Consider the following 22,277-nt stretch of genomic DNA (forward strand, 5'->3'; position numbering starts at 1 on the left):
AGCAATAAACTTTTAAAATTAAAGTCCCCCCACCACTTCCTCACTGTAAGATCACATCATAGTCAAGTTTTAGGTCTGCACATGCACACAAGGGCACGCTTCCTCCTCTACCTGGCTGAGGTGATGGGGACTCCACTACCATCTCCTGTCCAGGGAGAGGACAGAAGCAGAGGAGATCTTTTTCCTTCTGCCCACGTAATCCAATGAGACCTGTACCTCATCACCCTCTACAGACCATTCCTTTACTCCATTTCTCTTGCAGATGCACCTATTTCTGGCCCTCTTTTTCACCAAAGAACGTCTCCGTTTCAGACTAGCTCTTCATCCTTCTCTCTCTTTTTGATTATATTCCCACACTACACCTCCAGGCTCTCTACTTACTCATTCTCAGTCCACTCCCAACTCCTCACATCCCCTCTCTCACCAGGCTCCCTGTATTTATTCTGTTAAACCTATCCCCAGTCTTCCTCTTGCCTCATTCACACTCTCCTATATCCCAAATATGGTTTATTTTCACCTACAGAAATACTCATCCTGTCACTTAATCATCTAGGCAGGCAGGTAGGCAGGCAGACTCCACTCCTTTTAAGAGAAGGGAGACAGGTGCCTCTTTTAGTAGGCACATTGATATAACACGGGCAGTAGAAGCCAGAATCACACTGTCTCCAGAAGTACTCTGACAGTTTGCACATGACAGAGAAGTGGAGAGAAAATTTTAATAGGAGTGCAAAGTAGCACAGAACAATTCAAACCTGGAATACAAGGAAGAGTATGATATATGAACTCGACTTTGCATCAGATTCATGAAATCATCTGCTGCCAGCTACCAAAGGCCAGAGGAAGAGGGGTCCAGTCATCCAGATACTCCACAGAGTCCAGAGCCTCAGGTTATCAAAATAAATCTCTAACTGATGGAGGATTACACTGACTTGACATTATTCAGTGTCACTCTTCAGTCATTCTTGCAGGAATGCTGGCATAAAATGGAAACTTGACAACATAAAGATGGATGACAGCAGGAGGTACTGTCAGCAGCAGGTCACATCCAAAGCAGACTTCAACATTCTACAGGAAATTGCTGCAGAAAATGAGAAAGAGAGTCCAGCAGAAGTTGGGAAACTTTGCACTCATGTTGTTTTCAAAGTAGGTCACAAGTTTCACATCTCAGGTGAAGCAGCTCATGCATATAACAAGATGCATACATTTTTAATTAGAACATGATCTATGGAAATATTTTGAGAAACAGAAACCTCTGTACTTCTCCACATTTGAAGAACATCTATAGGAAGCTGTCAAAAAAGACAGTTCTTGTGACCCACATCTCGAACTTTCTCTGGAAAACTGCATGGACAAGAAACTTAGAAAACTGATGGCTAGTGCCATTCTTACCAATGGACAATATGTTGGATGCTGCTGCTGGCACTTTCTCTGAGTCACTGTGCAAAACAAAGCACTGGACAACCCAAATGTGTGTCTTAGATCTACTGCTACTAAGATGACACCAAAGCTTCAGTGCAGATACCCGTTAGATTGTGATAGGAAGGATTGATGACCCTGAGAGATATGGGAAGATAAAGTTGCCCAAAGCAGAATGAGGATCTCATAAATTCTGCATTTCTAGATCATTTATGACCAATTTGGCTGCAAAAATATTGGGTATATTTTAAGGACAACTTGGATGTGGCACCATCCCAGTCTCAGGCAACAATGGCCTGTGCTCAAATCAGAGATGTTTCAGCAAGCACTTCTCATAAAGGTAAGAAAAACATAATCACAGGGAACGGAATGAGATAATGTTTAGACAGTGTTTCAAAACCTAATTCAATTGAACCTCTGAATGAGCATCAGAGAGGCAATTTCACAGGGTCCTTTGAGGACAGGAAATCACTGGTCACAAGAAGCATGTTGCATCTGTTCACCATCCCCGTGGATTAGGGTGAAAGAATAAATAATACAGAGAGTAGAGTTAGCCTGGCTTTGAATTTGCAATGTTACCTCTACAGGGACTGTTAACATTGTCACTTGAAAAATGCACATGGATCGAACTGTCAGCATTATTAGAAGTTTGTATTTTCACAGTGTAGTCAGAAACTTGATGGAAAATGTAAGTCTCAGGCTACTGTTGTTTTAAGAGGTTGTCTAAAAGCAACAAAAGTACAAACTCTGTAGAGAGGTCACATAAAATAAATACAGTCCTTTAATTGCAGGCAGCAATTTCACAAAGGGAAGTAGAAAGGTCATTCAGTTAATTTATTGAGAAGCTAAATATTTTCAGAGTGCTTTAAAAGTGTACTAGTACTTCTACAGCCAATTATACAGATTTATCACTTCCTAGTATGTGCTAAATAAAGGGATCAGAAACAGGTCTTCAGAACTTCAGAAAGTACCAAAATCCTGACCTTTAGGAACACAAAATCCTCAGCCTGTGGCTATGCAGAAATTAACAGTAATGCAGGCTTATAACACTAGATTGGCAGAACGTTTGTTCTACTGATCCTTGTTGTTCTTCGGGGTTTTGTGTTGATTCTTAGGCTGATGCCTTTGGTGCTGGTAAATAGCTCCAGGAGAAGAGAAAGGATTCAACAAAGGCATTTAGCTTTTGAAGGAGCCTTTTCATTAAGTGATTTCTGAAAACAAAGAGAAGATAATGATACCGCTGGTGTTCACAGGATATCGTGCTCCTTTCTTCCTTCCGTCTTCCTATTGTTTCAACTTGACACTTTTCAAAACGCGGCACCAAGGAAAAAATAAAACCTGTGACCAATAAAATTATCCGATACCAGAGTTATTCAAGCTAATTGGATACATATTTTGTTTTCTTCCAAAAGCAGCAGGGGAAATGTTGTTGTTATTCTGATATTTTCTAATTAATGTCTGAGAAATATAATGCTGGGAACAAGATGCTTCAGAAACCTGTGACTCATCGGCTTTTCTTTGAAAAGCTAAACATGAGAAGAATTAAATGAAGAATTTATTTATACTGTTAATGTCAGGAAAAAAAAAAATATTTCAGAGGTTCTGAAACAAATCCGGGTATCACATCTAGCAGTGTAACGCATAGAGATCTAACCGAGCAGCTAAAGCCAAGATTAAAACAAAAGGAGCATTTTCTGGGTATCCCCCAGCACCGGCTGTGAAGACCTTCCCCCACCGCGGCCTCTAGCGATGCCCCAGCTAACTGCAGCCGGAGGCTTCCCCACAGCCCGGTTAGCCACAGCCACAGAATTTAGATTTGCGTATATGTTTAGCATTTGGCATGTAAACAACTACTTCACCTGCACTAGGTTAAGGACGCTTAAGAGGTGAGTGGATATTTCATCGGAGAGTTTGGTGCAGCCTGGTATAAAGCAGAAGGTCATTCATGAGCCCTCCATCAGATGAGGTTTCAACTCCCACACAATGACCAGGGTCATTCTGATCTGTTCATTTGATTTGTGCCTATCTGGATAAGATGACATTTTAAGAGGGTCGAGAGAGCACATCTGAGTTAATAATCTGTCTTAAAGGATCATTTGTAACTTGATTTGAAACAGCCATTTGTATAGTGTGGAGAGAGAGAAAGGTTTATATACTATGTCTGTTTAATTTCCAGTTTCCTCCATGCTTTCTGGCTTTATTCAAAAAGAAATGCAGAAACACCAAAACACCTCAAAAATAAAATGTGTGCTTATTCCTGACACTGAAAACAAAATTCCTGCAGGGCGCGTGTTCACAAAAAGCATCCAAAACAGTTTCTGAAGAGAAATATTCCAGAGAGGTTTTGGTAAGCCAGTAGATCCTACAGTCCTAGCCATAGCAAAACTTTTTTTGAGATGTATTGCTTTTTGCAGTTTGATGCTTCTGCAGTCATATTCCTGCTGCACCAGTAGAGGCCACACCACTGCAATGTTTAAGGATTCTGAGGCATCACTGGGCTGCAGCAATTCCCACCCCAGTGGGTCCGAATTACCAGCACTACAGTGATAGTTCAGTGGTCCAGTTCACAAATACTGAATATGTCATATAGCCTGCGGTATTAAGGACAGATTAAATAAAAGCTGGCTTGCCTTTATATGCAGTACTGTGCTTCTGTGACAGGAGCTGAGCCATCCCCACTTCGGTGGGAAGCTTGCATGTCATAATTTCCTAGAACGGCACCTCTCTGGAAACAGGCCCTGAGTCTTGTGAAAGGAAATCCATGTTTCAGGAATTCATAAAACACAATACTGGACCACTCTAAAGCAAGCAATACTCAGTAAGCTCTCAAAGTACATTTACAAAGAGTATGAACACAACTAGCAGCAAAATGTCTTATCACCAGAACTCAAGTAACCTGTTCCTTGATCTTTGCTAATGTTCTCCACGCTTTTCTACAAAATCCATGCTGCAATTACATTGTCATCTAGTTCTAAAGATCATAGAGGGAAAAAATATAAAAACAACCCACTAGTATCTTCCTTACAAAGATAAAATTCTGCACTTATTAAAGTCAGAAGGAATTGTTACTGATTTTAATAGTTCTAGGATTTTAATAAGAAAATCTGCTGAAGTGATTGTATGTAGGTTCCAAAACTATTTTTCAAGTACTCTGAAAATAAACTGCAGAAACGCTGCTTTACCATGATTTCACATATAGGTGTTATTTGTATAGGCATTATGATGAAGCTCATTAAAGAAAAAATTAGATCAAATAACAAAAGGGAATTTCCTAAAGGAAAAGTTCATGGGATAGTTTCTTAGAAGAAAAAAAAAAAAAAATCCCCAACACTAAACTCATTTAAAATTACTTACAGAACAATCTCCCACTCCCCACCATAGACAAGATCTTTTTTGTCTCTAAACTAAATGAATTTGATGGTGGCTTGGATAGCAAGGGTGAAACATGATGATGCAGTCTGGCTTTTACAAGAGCTCTCTTTGTGGTGTAGTGAAGCTCTGCTAACGGTAACGCAGGCACCAGCCTTGTGAGCACCGGTCCCAAGTGAAACAAATCTTGGTCACTGAGGACTAAATCTATCCAACAGCTATCAGATGAGCAGGTCAGTAGCTTGTTCAGATCAAGCTTTGTTTTAGCTCAGGCAATTCCTTTCCCAGCATATCAAAAAATATAGAATAGAATACCTAGAATTACAGAATATAAGTGGGGAAACTGACTTGTAATGGCTTTGTTTACTAAATAGCTTCTGTTTAAACTGAACTAGAATTACTGATTTATAAATCCTTTGGGGCAGAAATTCTTCACATCTGTGTGGATAACATCTGACAGAATGCAGCTCCGTTATGAAAATATTTCATGCATGTGAAACGTACTATAATAGTAACTAAATATTACAACAGGGCTCCATGCATAGATATGTCAGAAAGCCCCGTATTCTATCAAGGTCAGCATTTTGCCCCAAATGTTATTGCCCCCCGCTATTGGTTTTACTGTGCTTCATCAGAAATCAGTCTGCAGCTCTGAAGCAAGAGGGGTGTCCCGTAGTGTATCCATCCATCTGCCTACACAAACATACATGTCCTGCCCAATTTGGTAGGCATATTTCATTGCAATATTGTAATATTCAAGTTTTATCTTGTTTAGACTGCAAACCAAATAATGCTGGAAGTAGATCAGGTGAGTTCCCATTTGCTTTCCTCTCCCATATTCAGCAGATATTTGAGGTAGGTTTAAAACACAAAATGTGTTCTACAAACAGGGAGTTTTAAAGTAGGAGATGACCTAGCCCCCTGTACCAAAACATCATCATCCCTGACTACGCACAAACCTCTTATACAGATGTATTTCATTAAGGGGCAAAACAAGACTTTTAATACTGCAAACTGCTCTTGTAGGTTGCTGGAGTAGGGAATGGTCCATTAACCTCAAGGGGTTGCACTGACATAGCTACATTTAAAACAGCAAAGGTCTTCAGTGCGGATGGTGCTGTAGTTTTCTACATCTTTCTGCCCCATTACTAGCTCTGTAATTTCTGCTTCTTTTTAAGGTGTGAATTCACCGCTTTTTAAATGTCCTGTTTCACTCAGGGTCAGAAGCACAAATGGTCCAACCAGGGCATCCCAAAGCTGAAGAAGACCATCCCTTTATCTGGAAGAAAATAGTGGGCAAGTGATATATTTCTAATCCCTTTAAGAAGCCTCATAAGCATGTGTGCTTAAACCAGCTTCAGTGCAAAAGATTTTAAATTGCATTGCAGTTACTATGTAACTCAAGAAGCTGGATCTGTGCTGCTTCTCTGACCATGTTGTCAGTAAATCAAGGAATACCGTGGTCATAATTTCAAGAGGATATATCTGCACACCCATTCTGATTCTTTGGACTAGACATTATCTCGAGGCTTCTGAAATAAATCTTCCTTTCTTCTTGCCTGAAAGAATACAGCAGCTCATTTGTTACCTGCCTGCTTTTGTGGTTTTGTTTGGGAAACAGATCCAGCTTGACTTGACATTGAATTAGCTATCAGAAGAGTGATGCGAAGCTGGGATAGCTTCTCCCTGGATTTATAAGGCTTTAGATTAGATCCCAAATGTCCAGAGCACTGTATGCTTTCACCAGCTGAGATATTCAAGCTGTGCCCATCACTGTCAGAAGATGCCTTTCCCAAGTCAACACACCAGTTTAGAATCAAACTTTCCCTCACTTTGTCTTTAGTAATATTAAAGGAATTAGAATGAGGAAAATTATTGAAATCAGAATTTTTTTTACTGGGTGAGACTCATTCTGACTCACAGTCATGGTCTCTCTGTTTTCCAAAGTCACATAACAGTAGTGTAGCTGTGGGAGTTTGGATGTGATGAGCTCAGACATTTCTCGGAACATGCTCTTTGTTGGACAAAGCATATGAATTTGAGAATGGAAAAACCACCAAGATACTGTAAGAGATACCAAACATATGGGCATCTAACCAATAATGAACACCAGGTAGGATTTGGAAAACTTGGATAAATTGTTTCAGTCTTGCTCAGCTTTGCACTATCCCTGGCTGGGACAAGAAATTACAATACTTTGTAAATGCATCTCACTATTACAACTCTTTAGATAAATATTCATCTTTCTGGATGTGTGAGAAAACTGAGCCACACTTCTGATCTTTTTGAAATCCACATTATTGGTGATCCCATGGTGTGCAGTGTATATCTGACCAACAGACAGCTTTAAGTCTTTTTTGTGTTTGTAATAACTCTACTTGCCTTGGTGGAAACCTATTGAGGAGCCTGTTGTGTCCTCATAGTTTCTCTAAGCTAATAACATTTGCATTACTTTAGATTGCAAGAAATAATTTTTTTTTAAGGATGAGTTTTCATGTGTCTCAGTGGACTTTAAAGTGAATTTCTTCAGCAATGTTTGAAATTATTACTTTCTGCTTAGAGCATAAATACATACGGAGAACAGAAGTACCGGGAAATCCTAATACAAATGTTGGAAAAGGTCAGGCTTTCACAGCAAATTTCCACAATTCATTATGAATTCACTACACATGGACAGGCTGCAGTAAATTGTGCTGCTGACAAAACTGCGAAGAACAGTGAATGGAGCAAACTGAACTGCTCACAACACAAGGACAGCAATGAGATTTCTAATTGGAGAATTAATTCCTCGGAAGAGTTCAGCCTGCAGTCTTGGATTCTGAGTTTTACAGCTGAAAGAAGGCAATTATAATATTCCAAGTGATTCAGGTCATGTTACTTGAGCTATACATGACGCTTTATGTCTAAATTATGGATTCAGTAGGTTATAAAGGGTCCCCCTCATTTAAAGCAAGAGTTATCTTGCAATGTATGCTGTGCAACTTAGAGGAGGAGGCAGTGGCAGCTTTCAAAAGCAGCTGAATACTTTTCTGTACCCTGGCTAAAGCCAGGCCTTTGTCCTGTTGCTTTAATGGTTTTACTCTGTCGTTTCTTTACTTCAATGTGGTATAAATTATTCCCTCTTGCTGCTGAGCTTTGGGTGTAGAACTGGGCAGAATATCAAAGTCTGGAGATCATTTACTAAACCTACATCTTTTCAGACTGGCTAAACATCAGCACAAACAAGAACATTAGTCACCGTCATGACTAATGTTCATTAGTAACGTTATTAAGCTCAGAAACACAGCAGTTCAGATTATCCATCAGTTTAGACAACCAGTCCTTCAGTTACTGGACAAGTGAACTGAATAATGCTCACAGGTAGAATTGTTATTCTCCTTCTGCTTTATAAATCTGATATTTGACAAAATCTAACCTGGGATCTGGGAATGTTTCCCACCTCTTGCATGAAGATTCATTCTCTGGCTGAGTACTGAATATTTGTTGAGATAAGACTTAAATGTATATCATCATCCCTCCAGGCCCTGAACTATTACACTACTTCCACTGGAAAAATATGAGTAGGTGGGATCTGCTGCACAGCCCAACATGCCTCTCTATAAAGACGACTGAGGGACCAGGGCTTTTGGAACCTGTAGAACATGCCAGGCCCATAGTTTGGGAATAGCAATGACTCTGTCTAGTAAGAGAGGGCTAAGCATACACACAGGCCTTCCTAGCCTTCCTTCAGGAGTGAAAATACCATGTGCTTCCTAACCTAGAAACTTGGTCCTTACGGATCTCCCTTAATGAAACCCTTCAGTCATTAAAGCCTGCAATCCGTGACTACTTCAAAGCTATTCTCCTGAAAAATACTGAAAGCAAATTGCAAAGATGTTTTGTACCTTTACAAAAATCAGTAGATATTTCAAGGACTCAATAACTGAAAGGAATGATGCATGAGTTTCAGGATGGTTAATATTTCTTGTAATTCAGGGACAAACCCTGGTCCAAAATCCTTTGAGGTAATGGGCACTGGACCCACTGAGTGCTCTGGTTTCTTCAGAATACAGAGATTCATTGTGTTGAGGAGTCACTAGTTAATGGTTATAATAGTGTACAATAATAGTGTGTTACTGGCATAGCTAATCTGAGTTGTTAGGAGGCAAACAACTCTTGCAAGCAGCTGAGCCTGTCATTGCTTTCTAATACCGTGATAAAGGTCAAAATGACAGCTCTTTAAAGTGAAGAAATGCCTGTTTTAATGTTGAACCAAAGAAAGTATTAAGCCCCATATATTTTAATACTCTTTAACAGAGCAAAGTCTGCGGACTACACACAAACATGTTACTGATCTTCCAAAACACAACTTCAGGGCTCTGTATTTGTAGTAACCCAATGCTGTCACGAGGGGAAGGAAGTGGCAGTCATAGTGTTAAATGCCAGTGCAAAACCTTTGCTTTCAGAGAGAAGTCAATTTTGGCACCCAAATGAAAGAGAACATTTTCATAAGTGGTTATTAATGTAACTTTTGGTCTACATAAATCTCCTGCTAATGCATTAGGACCTTAAAGAGGTTTAAATGACAAAAGCTTCTCCGTTTATCTTTGAGCTTACCTGGAGTTATAGTGTTCGACCAGAGCTTGATTATATTATTGCCTTAAGGGTGGTAAGACCAGGTTGGATGAGGCTTTGAGCAACCTGGTCTAGTGGAAGGTGTCCCTGCCTATGGCAGGAGGGTTGGAACTAGATGACCTTGAAGGTCCCTTACAACCCAAACCATTCTATGATACTATGAAGATGGTTATAGAAGAAATAACAAGAAGTGTGTCATACCACATACTCTATACCCTGGGCTATGCACAGCTCACTGTTTCGTTCATTTTATCTAGTGATTTATAAACTTTAAATGGAAAACTTTTTGCTCACTCCAGTTCCCTTTTATAAACAGTACTTTTCTCTTCCCAACACCATTTTACTGAAAGATGTGGCATGTGAGCAGGGGCAGCAGAGCCCCTCCCTGCTATAGGGCCCAGGCAGCACTAGTGGAAGGCATACAGCCCCCCTTAGCTTTGTCCACCCTGGAAATGAACCAACAGATAATGACAGAGGTGAAACATCCCACCCTAAAATGAGAAATAAGGAAAACAAGAGAGAACGAGTTTATATTGAAGAACACTTGCTAAAAATTCCTCCTCATTTGTGTGTATGTTCAGCACTGCCCGCAGCCCCCTGCCACCACCTGGGTGTGAGGGGCAGAGCCTGTAAAGCTGGCACACGCCGAGCCTGGGACCAGCCAGCGTAGGCCAGCGTGTTGCTGGCTAATGTTCAGGTGCATTAATTTATGAAATTCTGTATGGAGTCAAATAATGGGACTTGGAGTGTATTTTGAGAAATATGTTGGTCCCCTGCTTTAGTTAGGCTCCTCATTCAGCTTGGGTGCTGGAAATCAAAGGAGATGTAGTGCCCAGGGCGATCCAACATAACATCCTTACAGAGCTACTTGCTGCTGACTGTAGGATGTAAATGTTTCTTCATGAACATTAGGAAAATACCCACTGCCATCATCAATACAGTCTTCTGAAATCTTCCCTTGAAAAGTGCCAGGTTTTAGTATGTTGATTTGGTCACATCAAAATCAGAGGCAGTTAGGGTTGCCTAGTCATAGAGGACAGAGGGAGGAATGCTTAAAAGCACAAAATGAAGTAAATGGCATGGTCTTTCCAGAGAGTTAGCTGTCTGTCACCTCTGTCCCTGAAACCAACATGCCTACGTAAGGAAGCTCTTCTACTCCTCCTCTCTGATCAGAGAGGACCCTGTGGATAGTAGGAAGGACATATTTCCATCTCGGTGTGAAGGTAGTGAGACCTGAGGAACTCCATGCAGTAGCCTGTATTTCCTAACCCTTGGAATCAGTTACAGCAGTGGAACCAGTGAAGTCTGACTTCTGGTTACATGGATAAACTGGCCGGTTTCCTTGGGAAAGAGGTGAATATGGCATTTTGGAGCCTCAATAACTGCCAGAAGCTCACCAAGGCAAAGGATTATTTCTCTTCAGTTGCAAAAAAAGATTTTTAAACCACGTTTTTCTGTCTGGCTCTCAGGGAGGAGGTGTTGCCAGGGAACATTTTTTGTGAAAAGCACTGTTAGTTTCAATGCAGCAGTCAAAGATGCTGCTAAACATTCCCTGCTGCTGAGACCAGTTTTGCAAAGGCCCACCAGGATTTAAAAGTCTGATTAAAAGTTGCCGGTCTTATAAGAAATTTGAAAAGAGTACAGCTCAGGAAATATTTCTACCACATTTTGTGGCCACATTGGGAGTTAAATGGTGTATGTAATATGTGCTTTCTAAACTGCCCACCCCCCAGCACTTGGAGGTCTCTGTTCCTGCTGCAGGGATTGTTGAGGTTCTTCTAAAGTATCAAGTAAATCATTGTGATTTACAGTATGGCATATTAAGATAAATTGACACATATTTATTAAATGCCCCAGGTTGTGATGTGATTCACAAGAGCTCTTATCAAAAGTAAAAAATGAAAATGTCTTAATTCAGAACTCTTTCAATGCCAGTTAATGTCATACAACCCTTGCTTCTCCAAAAAATTACGCTAACTTCAAAAAGGAGAGGAGGGGCTAGACACAGTTTAATATTCAGGTTGTATAAACATCACTCCAGAGTACTGTCTTTAGAGGAACTCTGGGTCTCACTCATCCCTGCACCATTTCACTCTCATTTCTCACGTCTTCTGTTGTGTCTGGGCTAAAACTGAAAGCAATTTAGGCCAAGGGACCATGTCTTTTTATATTTTGTAAAACACCTAGGATACTTCTAGTCACACCAAGACAACTGATATTGTATAAAGAGCAATGAATTATCACTGTTGTGGAAGGAGACTTCTACATGCTGCCCTAAGTCTGCAACTGCTCCTTTTATAACAATAATAGTGAGAAGAGCTTCAGATATAGTTAAATAAGGCATGATGTGTCTAAGTGAGTTATAATACCCCAGTACTACTACAATTACCAAGCGCTAAACATCTGCACTGGAACCGAAACTGAATCCCATGGGCAAAATACATAGCTGTTCTGTCATTTCATAAAGTGTTGTCATCAAAATCAGTGTTTCCCATAAAGTAGGTTTATTCTTTTGGTCAGAATCCAAAACTTAATTTCTGTAAGACAACTCCTAAACTTCCTCATACACACACCTCTTTGTTTTGGTGCTGTGTCATCATATTTTCCAGTCTTCATACTGCTCAAATCAACACTTCTTTGTCTTCAGCAAGGACCTTGCAATTCCCACTTGAAGTTTACTGGGTTTCTAGGCATTCTTTCCAATGACAGATTTCAGTTCCCATGTATTTGATCTTTCCCTCCTATTTCTTACCCAAATTCATCTTACAAGACTACTACCTCTGACCTCCTTTCCTAATACCTCATCAGGTCAGTAAAGGATGACTAAAAGTAGAGCTGATGTTAACTAGTAAATGCACACATTTTGAATTTAATATATGAGATAGCTCACACCCATCTTTACATCTCTGCAGCTGCATTGTTTGCATCTCTCTTAACAGATCTCCTGCACATAACTTATTTGCTTAAATTTTGAACTATTTGGAGGACCAGTTAGCACTTGTCACTTGGGAAAGCAAACATGATCAAGCAGAAGTTTCAATTCACAATTTGCATTTGACATCAGCTTCCTGTATGGCTGCATTTACGCATTTAGGCTGTGGTTCCATGATGGTGTATCTAAGCACCATCAAGATGGATATAAATATATATATATAAAAAATGGATCTGGTCAAAAATGAGAATGTGACTGCAGTTCAGACAGATTAAATAAACTATACAGGAGAGAGTGTGAGCTGCATAGAAATTTCATCCATTTGTGGACGCTTTATGCTGGCTGCAGGAGGGCAGATGTTCCTTGATCTAGCATAAAAAGGGAAACGTGCAGACAGATTATAGCTGGTTGGACATAAAGCCTGACAGTACAGAATAGTTCCATCAGTGTTTTTGAACAAATTTGGATCAGCAGTGAGTTTATGTTAAATCAAAGCTTAGTTTCAGAAGGCCATGGCATTTTGATGAAACATGAGGATCCCTGAATACAGATTTACCGTACCACCAAACTATGATGTTCAAGCCATTGACACATGACTTCTTCCAGTTCTAGATCTGTCAAATTAGGTTGTTAGGTCCACTAATGTCCAGACCTTTCCCAGCACACCTCCCTGATGAAGGATATGGACAAAAAACTCCCAAGCAAGATTTGGGTTGTCCCCGGAACTGATTGTTCATCACCTCTACCAAGAGTGCAGCTGTAGGAGACAAGTGTTGTCCCACTAGGAGGACTTTAATCCCTGCCCATGTAGTTCAACATAACATACATGAACACTAAAACCACTGACAGATGCCAATGGAGCTGAAGAGACTCAGGCCAGCTATACCTGCCAAAGGCGCAGCAAGTATTCCAGTATTTCTAATAATTGCAAGAAAATATAAAGATTTAAGGCCAAAGGAGAATCCTGACAACTTCAGCTGAAATCCTTAGATATGTGGCATAAGCACTGACAGCAGTACAGCCACTCTCACTGGAATTCTGCTCTGCTTTCCAGAGCAAGCCACCAAAGCAGGAGCTATACAATATAGTAAGTGTTTTCCTTCCTTTCTCTTTCTATTCTGAAACGCTAACCAATAAAGATGTTCTGGCTCAGAAAATGGTAAGCACTGGAGAAGGAATATATTTTTTTACCCCCAAAAAAACATTGCCTTGTTTTAAATGATAATTAAATGACCTTTTTTTCATTTCCAGCAAGTAAACATAGAAATCAATTTCAGTATCCAGTCAGACAACAGAACCAACTCTTAGGATTTTTGTCACCAACCAGTTATTGATGAAGAAATGAGCACAAGGGAATGCTTCCCAGAAACTGCTTACAGAATTAAACAGGGTTTGTATGAAGGAGTCAAAGAATTTCATATCTCCAGTAAGGTAGTTAAAAGTAGAGGTGGTACACTTCAAAACACTAATGGCAAAAATTACCCAGTGATTTACCACAAATAGTTTGCCCAGCTCTAACCAGTACTGTCTTATAAGTGGAGACATTGCCTTATGGGAATTACACCACAGTTTGGCAGATTTGACTTTATCCTGTCCCTCTCTCCCGTCTCTCAGTTTAGCTACTATCAGGAAAAAGAAGATGAAAAGTGTTGTCACAACAAGCCATTTGAATAAGTATCATACAGAAGAGAGTGAAAGTGGTAATCATCAGCCTATATCAAATATAAAAGAACTACAGCTGCTCAATACAGCTCAGAAGAAACACAAATAAGTGACTAGAAACAGACTCTAGTAAAAATACCCATCCTGAACTTTCCATGTCTTCAGTGCAAAGACAAAGGGTCAACATACACGGGAAGAGCTGACCCAAAGCAGTTTCGATTTTATCATGCTGCTCTGAATGTTATTCATTCGCTACATTGCAAATAATGGTCTCTTTTTGTCACCACAAGAAGAATAACAGTGACACCAAAATGCTTTTCATGCCATTCAGTGCAAGTCACTGCAGTGATTTTGTTCTGGCCCCTACTTAAGTCTTCTGTCCCAATTGCAGCAATATTTCCGTGGTTTCCACGGCTCTTCTCCCTTGTTCCGAGTTGCACAACTACTTTGTTTACAGCTTCTTTCTTCTTGTTGGAAACAAATGACTCCAATGAGGCACTCTGGCCCTTTTGCATTCAAAAAACCCCAGATGAAGCTCACAGGGAAGGAGGTGTTTGCTACCATCTGCTGGTGAACTGGAATTGAGGATCAAATGAGAATCATAGACTTGATTTTCTGAAATATCTGACCCCTCAGCAAGAATCTGCTGATCCATCTGAGTCGCATTCATTTAAGGGTTTGGAAGGAGGCTAAGAAAATACTGATATTTTTGTTGTGTGGCAAGAAGCCAGCAAAGGTGGGCATGTTGTGTTGTAAGAAAAATAATCCAGGAGAGATGGAGAATGGGATTTCAGTCCTCTGAAAATGCACAAATCTCTGCTAGCAAGAACTTTGAGGAGACATGTGGGACCTACAGAATTCTCAGAAGTATGATGACAGGAAGAAAACTTTGGTCTGTCATCATGGCTCAGAGTAATAAAGCTCTGGGATTGTTGCTACAAATAATAAGTCATCACCTCAAAAAGTACTTGCTTCTACGGCAGTAGCTCCCAAATCAGGCGTCATAATCCCAAAAGCAGTTGGGTGAGTGTCCACTGGGGTTCAGGGTTGCTGAAATAAGTATTTGGGGTCGAAGACTATTACTGGACTGTGAATATTGTGAAGAGTGAAGGGAATTTGTCAACCTTCTTTTGGGTGCATCAAAAAGTGACAAAATCAACTATCAAATATACAAGATGGTGGGCTTCTGTACTCATGAGCAGGGAGAAAAAAGAGACATCTCACTCATGCTTGTGAGCTTTGAACAAAGTTCATGGAAACGGATATATAAATATCTGGTGTATATATTGGGAGCTTTATAAAAGCAAGGTGAAAAAAGCATTTCAAATGAAAACTCAGAGTAATAACTGCTTATGGATGTTTTTTCAGGGAACTTACACTTGGAAGCATTTAGCAGCTCTGTATTTAACAGTTAGAAATTAAGTGGCTACTGTTCAAGGCTAAATGTACTGTTCTATAAATGAAAACAATGCCCAAGTAAAGAAGAAGCTGAAATTCTTCCCCACAGAAGCTGAACCTCCTCAGATCCATCACCTCCCCAGCTTTAACAGGATCTGAGGAGCAAAGCAGCTCCTTAGACTAATTCAAGACCTTCCTGGATTCAGCCCTAGAGTAATCCATTGCAGCATGTGCTGCGCTCACACTGTCCTCCTCCTACATTCACTTCTCTTCCAGGTACCATCACACGAGGATGACATTCATCATCACCACACTGTCCTTCTGCTCATGGTCTGGTCCTTTGCCAGGGTGCACTAAAACCATAGATTATCCTATTTCTGTTTGTACTGTATTTGCCACCATGTTTTTTGACACTGGGGTGTATTGAGGCTCTACCGCAACAAAGTAATAACAAACTGGTCACTAATGTGCACTTACTCTTGCTGAACAGGAGTGGATGACTGTAGCTCTCTGTAAATCTAACTGAGGTTTCTAAAACAGCAGCAGGGAAGGTTCTTCTGAGCTGGAAAAGCTGCATGCTGCCTCCCACTTCCTACGCCTCTCACCCTCCCTCCCTCCGCACCAGCTCTTCGAAAGCAGAAGCGCTGTATTCAAATCCCTGCTGAAAGAAAATGAACGCTAAGCTCCCGATTTTCCTGGTTTCCTTATCACAGATACTGCTCCCTTTGTAGGACTCTAACATTGTTCCCACATCCTTAGGGAGGAGTTTACATCATTATTTCTTAACAGCCTTTCAGACAACAGGTTCCTGCCCCAACGGCTGTAACTGCCAGGGAGAGAGAGCCATTGTGCAGCTTTCGAAAGTTGGCAACAACGTGTTTGGGTCGGGCTCCAACTGCCTGCAAAGCCACCCCCCAGCTCATTTATCTATCCGTGTCAAGGAGATAAAGCTCAGCATCAATTGGCAAGAAAGCCCCAAGTTAGATTGATCCCCATCAAGTGAATTTCCTGGCCTTGAATAGAAAGCCACAAACCAGCAGTTTTTGCTGCTTCCCCCCATACAATTCAAACAGGATTCAACAAAACCAAACTGCCAACAGTAAGAGAAAATCAATAGGATTCAAGTGTAGCTAATCCTCAACGAAAGAGTGCATTCTGTAACTAAATCTGCCTGTACCCTGCGAATTTGAATTGCATTCATCTAAGCAGCATGTCATCTATTCATGGGTTAGGAAATGAGTGGTAGGAGTTTGTTGGTGTATCAATAGCTGTATGATGTTGTTATCTGTTCTTAAAGCCAGGTATAGGACACAAAGAGGTGCAACGTGAGACTCCCTGATCGTTAGCAGCAACTGATTGAAAATGCAACAGTAATTCATGTAAGCGAAACCTGAAAGGCCTTTGAAGAGGGACTGTGGCCAAGCTGATACCAGCCACAGTCTGATTTGTGTAACCCACATGTATCTCGGAGTACTCAGCCCTCTGCTCTGCCAACCAGCTCCACGCCTGTTGACAAACCAAAAAGCACCAGCAGTTTGCTCTCTAAGGAGCAGGGAAATGAGTGGAGGCAGACTGACACAGAGCAGTGAGAAAGAGCAGTCCAGTCTCCTCCACCAGGCCTTATAATAAACATGCTTATGGTTTATATAAAGATACTTCTTACTTTGGTTTTCAAGCATTGGTGCCTGTGTGAAAAGGTATGTTTGACTGTGGAACCTTCACATTTGTCAACAGCCTTTTCAGCTATCACTTCCCTCTAATTGTCCCGTATCAATACCCTCCCCACTTCTAATTAAACTAGTTTTTACAAAACAATATTTTGACAAAAGCAATGGGGTTTATGACTGTGAAATGTCTGGAGCAGGAATCCTGTCTTTCTTCCACTGAAATATCATATAAATGAATATTTCATATATAATTAAAGTAGGCTTTGACTGGAATAATTTTCACCAATACTTCTCATGGGAAATTCATTTCTAACAGAAATGAAAACTGCATAGCATAAGGCAGAAAGATAACAATTTGGGACAGAAATTGCACCATTCTTCCTGGCCCCAAGACATCTGCTACAGAGCTGCCACATCCTCCTGGCCCCACCACACCGTGCAAGACTCATTTGCTGGTCATGCTGTGGTATGTGGAAAAGCAGAACACCTCACCGTTATCTGCAGGCTGGGCCACTTACTCTTGAAAGAAAAAGACTTAGCAGTCTGAAAGTAGCTGTCTCTGTCCTCCCTCATCCAGCAGTGATGTGACCTCTTTCAGCTTCAAAGGATTTAAATTAACTTGCAGTACCACTGCTGTTCTGGCTGATATAAGGACATAAGCAACGCAAATTTATAGGGAAACAGCATCTTTCATTACCCTCCTACTATCAAAATGGAAGGTTTGTGTGTCTGAAATCTTGTTAGATTTTCCAGCCATAAGAGTTAGTCAATAAAAAATATTATCTCACTTCACAAAACTTTTCTTAAATTAACTTAGTACTACTTATGTAAGCTCTACTGCAGAGCCATCTTTTCTGCTGGCTTGGCACCTCTTCTTGTTTTTTTCACACAACTGTGCCCACTTTCTCACATATTTTTTACTTGGTTCATCAATAAATGTACTACATCTCAGGAAGTTCTACTGTACCGTAGTTTCTTTTAGCTTTTACTTTTAAGCATTTTCTCATGTTTGCATTTTGCACATATAAAATAATTTAAATTATGCAAATAACAGAAGAGCTGGAGAACTGGAAAAGTGTTCCAGGATGCACTTTTCAGTACTTGCCATTTTGTTCCAGAGGGATTTACTACAATGCAATTACTTATGCCTAAGAGCCCTCAGCAATGTAATAAATGAGCACTGAAATGCAGCACCCATCTGGGTTATATTCTCCGTCGTGGTTGCTGTACCAAGATCTCATGAGTCAGGATCAGATAGGAGCACTGCAGCATGGTGAGATCCAGCATCCTTTTCCATTTCAATCCTCTCTTCTAAGTGCTTTGCACCCTAAAGGCAGAGAGTTGTACTTCCTCACAACTCTGATAGTAAGGCAGAAAAATCTTTAACATACCATTAGCAAGCATAAGTAAGGCCATTTTATGTCGTGTTGAAATGATCTTTTTATTACCATTTAATGAATATACATGTTTGGTAAGGTAAATTTTCCTAATAAAAAGGGAAACTGAAACAGTATCACCACAAACTCTCCCACAGAGAGGGTGTCAAGTAAAATTCATTTCATGTGAAATTTACTCCAAACACTTTGCCCCAGTAGATTTTTTTTATTTAGTGTATGATGCTACAAATAGCACAGATCTGAGCTGGGGCCACACTGTACCAGACTCCTTAAAGACCATCTAATAACAGCTTCTGGGCAGTATCTACCTCGCAAGTCAAGAGAAAAGACAGGTCCAAGACTGACAAAATGATACAGCAAAGATATATGACAACTACTTATGCAGTATAATGAATCATGAACAGCTAAAGCAAGAGCAGTTACCCTGCTTTGCCACTGTATCTAGTTATTCATAATTGTCTCTCATTTGAAAGGCATAGTAGCAGACAGAGGTGAGGTTCCATAGTAGCTGACAGAGGTAGCTGCTCTATGAGACACAGACTCTAAATGAAGTTTTTAAAGCAACACTTCAGAAGATATTGGCTGTCTTCCCAAACTGCATTATAGTGAAAGCACACACTCACTAGGAGATAAAGAAAAGGCAATGAATCTCATCCTGACAATGCTGGTCTCTTCAAGAGGAGATGGGAACATTTGTCTCAAGGAAATTAAGATCTGAACTGAATTGCTGAATGGGAGAAGGAATCAATATGCAAAGCATCTCTGGCTCCTGCCAAATTTTATCACAACCTCATGCCAAGTAAATTATACATCTAGGGTTTTTTTTTTTGCTTCAAGTCCCTTATCATAGGGATGCAAATTCTTCTGATTTATCGTACCTTGGTACAGTTCACAGAGCCCTGCAATCCCTAAATTATCTAGGAAGCTTGAAAGCTTTCCCCGAACAGTGTCCCTTCCTTACAGAAATAAGTAGCCTGTGTTTATATACCTCTCTGGATTTGCTGTTAACATAAATACAGGGGCATTTCCAGACCAGAATGAGGAAAGTGACTATGAATTTGGTTATTTTAAAAGTCAAATGAGGAATGCTTTAGAAGGCAACAGATAAGCTGTTCTCTAGAATCGGATCCATCTAGTCTGTCTAACTCTAACCAGTCATGCATATGTCACTTTGCAGTGCAGTTCCATTAAAACAATAATACCCCCTTTAAAATTTTGTAAACACGGCCTATGCTGGGGAAAACCATTTAGATACTCATTTTCCTGTGCCACCAACCTTTTTACATGATGCATATCTGAGCTTACCTTCCACGTGATGGAGGGGCAGGCTGCCAAGGTGAAGGTAATTTTCTCTGTCACTACATTGAAGGTGACACGAAACATGGTTTGTATTCCAGTGGCCTCAGACCCAGCGTAGAAATCTTCAGTGACGGTCACACTGCTCACTTGTGTACATGCTGCTGGGCTCCTGTCACATTGTGCTATACATTCAGTAAACCCATAATGTTGTGATCGAAGCTGAAGCCTGAGACAGCTGTAAGGGTCCAGCTTTTCCCAGCAGCCTTGCTCCTGTGTGTCAGAACTAATCAGATTAGCTGGTTTTACTTGTCTGAGTTGAGACTAACAGGTTAGCAGAACAGTTTGGGTGGGGGAAGGGAGCAGTAAATAAATCAAATCAGGGCAATTTGCGAAGCAGCTGAGATTTCCTTCCTTCTTGCCTTTGTCTCCCTACAGGACTCACACAGAGCCAGGACAATGCACCACAAAAACGCAGCTTTGTTTTAGAGCAGCTCTTTGTATAGGAGAATTTCTCTAACTTTGCCTTGATTTGATTCGTTTTTGGTTGCCAGTGATCACCAAGAGGAGAGCTCTCCCACAGCAGCCTGGATGTTGTGCAGATAAACAAGTTTCAGAGAGAAAAGGCATGTATTGTGCTTATTTCATCCCACACTACCCGCCAAGGCAACACACTGGCTGTGCCAAAAGACCAGTCACAAGATTTGCTCTGCACAGTACTAGTTAACAGGGTTCACAGATGGCCTAATCTGGAGACTAGGGCAAAAGTGTCAGAGGGACAGGACAGGACAAAACAGGACAGGAGAGGGAAGGTACCACGTCATGATCCTCAGTCTGCTCCAGAGTACTTTTTCCATCTCTGCTACTGACTGAGGCAGATTTACCCTCATGGGAAGGAAAATTCAAAAGAAGAATGAAAAAGGGGAAATCAAGTAGTATAATTGCCACCATTAACAGTTGTTGACTGGATGCATGGACTGTGCTACATGATGCGGGAGATGCTGCATGTGGCAGACACTTCCCTCATGAACACAGCAGATGCAGTCAGCTCTGACTAATGCCATCATGTAATAGTACCAGCATGCAAAGAACAGACTTAGTTTGGGTACCTTGTCTCTCACCTATATGTATCTTTCCAAAAATAGGTCCCTAGTTCAGCAGTCGCCTAGTTTTCTCCCCCGATAATGGGAAAAGACAGGAGGAATCAACTGCGCTCTGAAACCGTCTCTTTCTCACCACTGGCTAAAGAGAGACAGTATATGCATCGATATTTCAGAAAGCTGATATGAATTGAGATTAATACCTCCCTTGAAAACTTCTATTGAGTGTTAAAACCAAGTTCAAAGATGCATCGACTTTCACCTATTTGCTCTGTGGGCCTGGTCTGTGACTCTAGACAGATGTTTGCTACCAAATAAGGAGGCCATCAAAATGTCCTGAGTAGGTTTCATTCTACTAGTCAGTAACTGCACCGTGAGTAACACATTCACAATGTTGGAAAGAGGCCAGACTGAAACCCCTGTATTCTTGCCAATGAATACCTACTCATACGAAAGTTCCACTGACATTGGACAGATCAGACATGCAACAACTCATCAAGGGGAGCAGTACATTGACAATCTGACTCTGTAAGAATTCATTTATTCTAATAATCTGATTCTCATGGCCCAGAAGAAGCCATGCACCATGCAAAAGCTAAAGAATGCTCCAAATCTTTTGATGACAGGATATGGCTGGATTCCTGTATGTTAGTGCCTGCACTGGCAAAACTGAAGCCCACAGTGTTTAAAGGGCACAAAAGCCACATTACAAAACCATTATTTGAAATCCTAACAAAGCAACCTCATGGCTCAACTCCCAGTACCAAGATCCCTCCCAAGAAGATCAACAAACCAACCAGCCAGTGTTCAATAACCTTCAACCTGAATATGATGAAAAAGGAGAATTTTGTAGGAAGCCCACTCTGAAAACAGACATACAGATCTGATGCACACCTTTAAAGGACAGAATGATATGTACTGTCACTTAAGACAGAACTGACTGGACAGACAGAAATCATCTGTTTGCTAGGATTAGGTTGTAAAGGGACTTTCTTATTTTCATAAAGAGAACATAAGATTCAGCTCCCTGTAAATAATATACTAATAGAAACATCTTTGTGTATTGCTGAAGAGATTCGTGCACAGTGAAAGGTGTTTCTTTCCTCTTCACAACTGACTTCCTACAATCTGCTTTCATTTACTTGTCTATTTAGATTCTTTTAGAACTATTCAAGTACCAGACAATGAAGTGAAGCCAAATAATATGAAGCGTATTCTTGCTTTAGTTTTATAAAGGCTACATTTTTTCTTTTCTTTAAAGTGCAGGTTTACTGAGAATCTGAAGAAGAAAGTTTCTTTTGTGAGAAAAGATATATTTCCAAGACAGTTTCCCTGTAAACTGTCCTCCAAGTGCCAACAATGCTGTTGTTCCTATGAGATGTAGTTGTCACAGAAAGTCAGGCTCGGTTTGGGACAGGTCCTCTGG

General features: G+C 40.6%; 1 protein-coding gene across 4 annotated transcripts in view; it reads right to left on the minus strand.

Moving 5' to 3' along the window:
- Nucleotides 1-20,211, minus strand: part of SPATA13 (spermatogenesis associated 13) — a 159,548-nt gene extending 139,337 nt beyond the window's left edge. For 2 of the 4 annotated variants that reach the window (XM_032991014.2, XM_032991012.2), the window contains exon 1: nt 19,761-20,211. In XM_032991014.2, the coding sequence (XP_032846905.2) occupies nt 19,761-19,838 (78 nt within the window). In that variant the 5' untranslated portion in view covers nt 19,839-20,211. The remainder of the gene's footprint in view (nt 1-19,760) is intronic. The other 2 variants (XM_032991015.2, XM_032991013.2) reach the window with 1 other exon arrangement.
- Nucleotides 20,212-22,277: the final 2,066 nt, after the last annotated feature.

This window comes from Tyto alba, unplaced genomic scaffold, assembly GCF_018691265.1.
Source record: "Tyto alba isolate M040663 unplaced genomic scaffold, T.alba_DEE_v4.0 Super-Scaffold_2, whole genome shotgun sequence".
In the NCBI taxonomy this organism is placed as follows: Eukaryota; Metazoa; Chordata; class Aves; order Strigiformes; family Tytonidae; genus Tyto; species Tyto alba.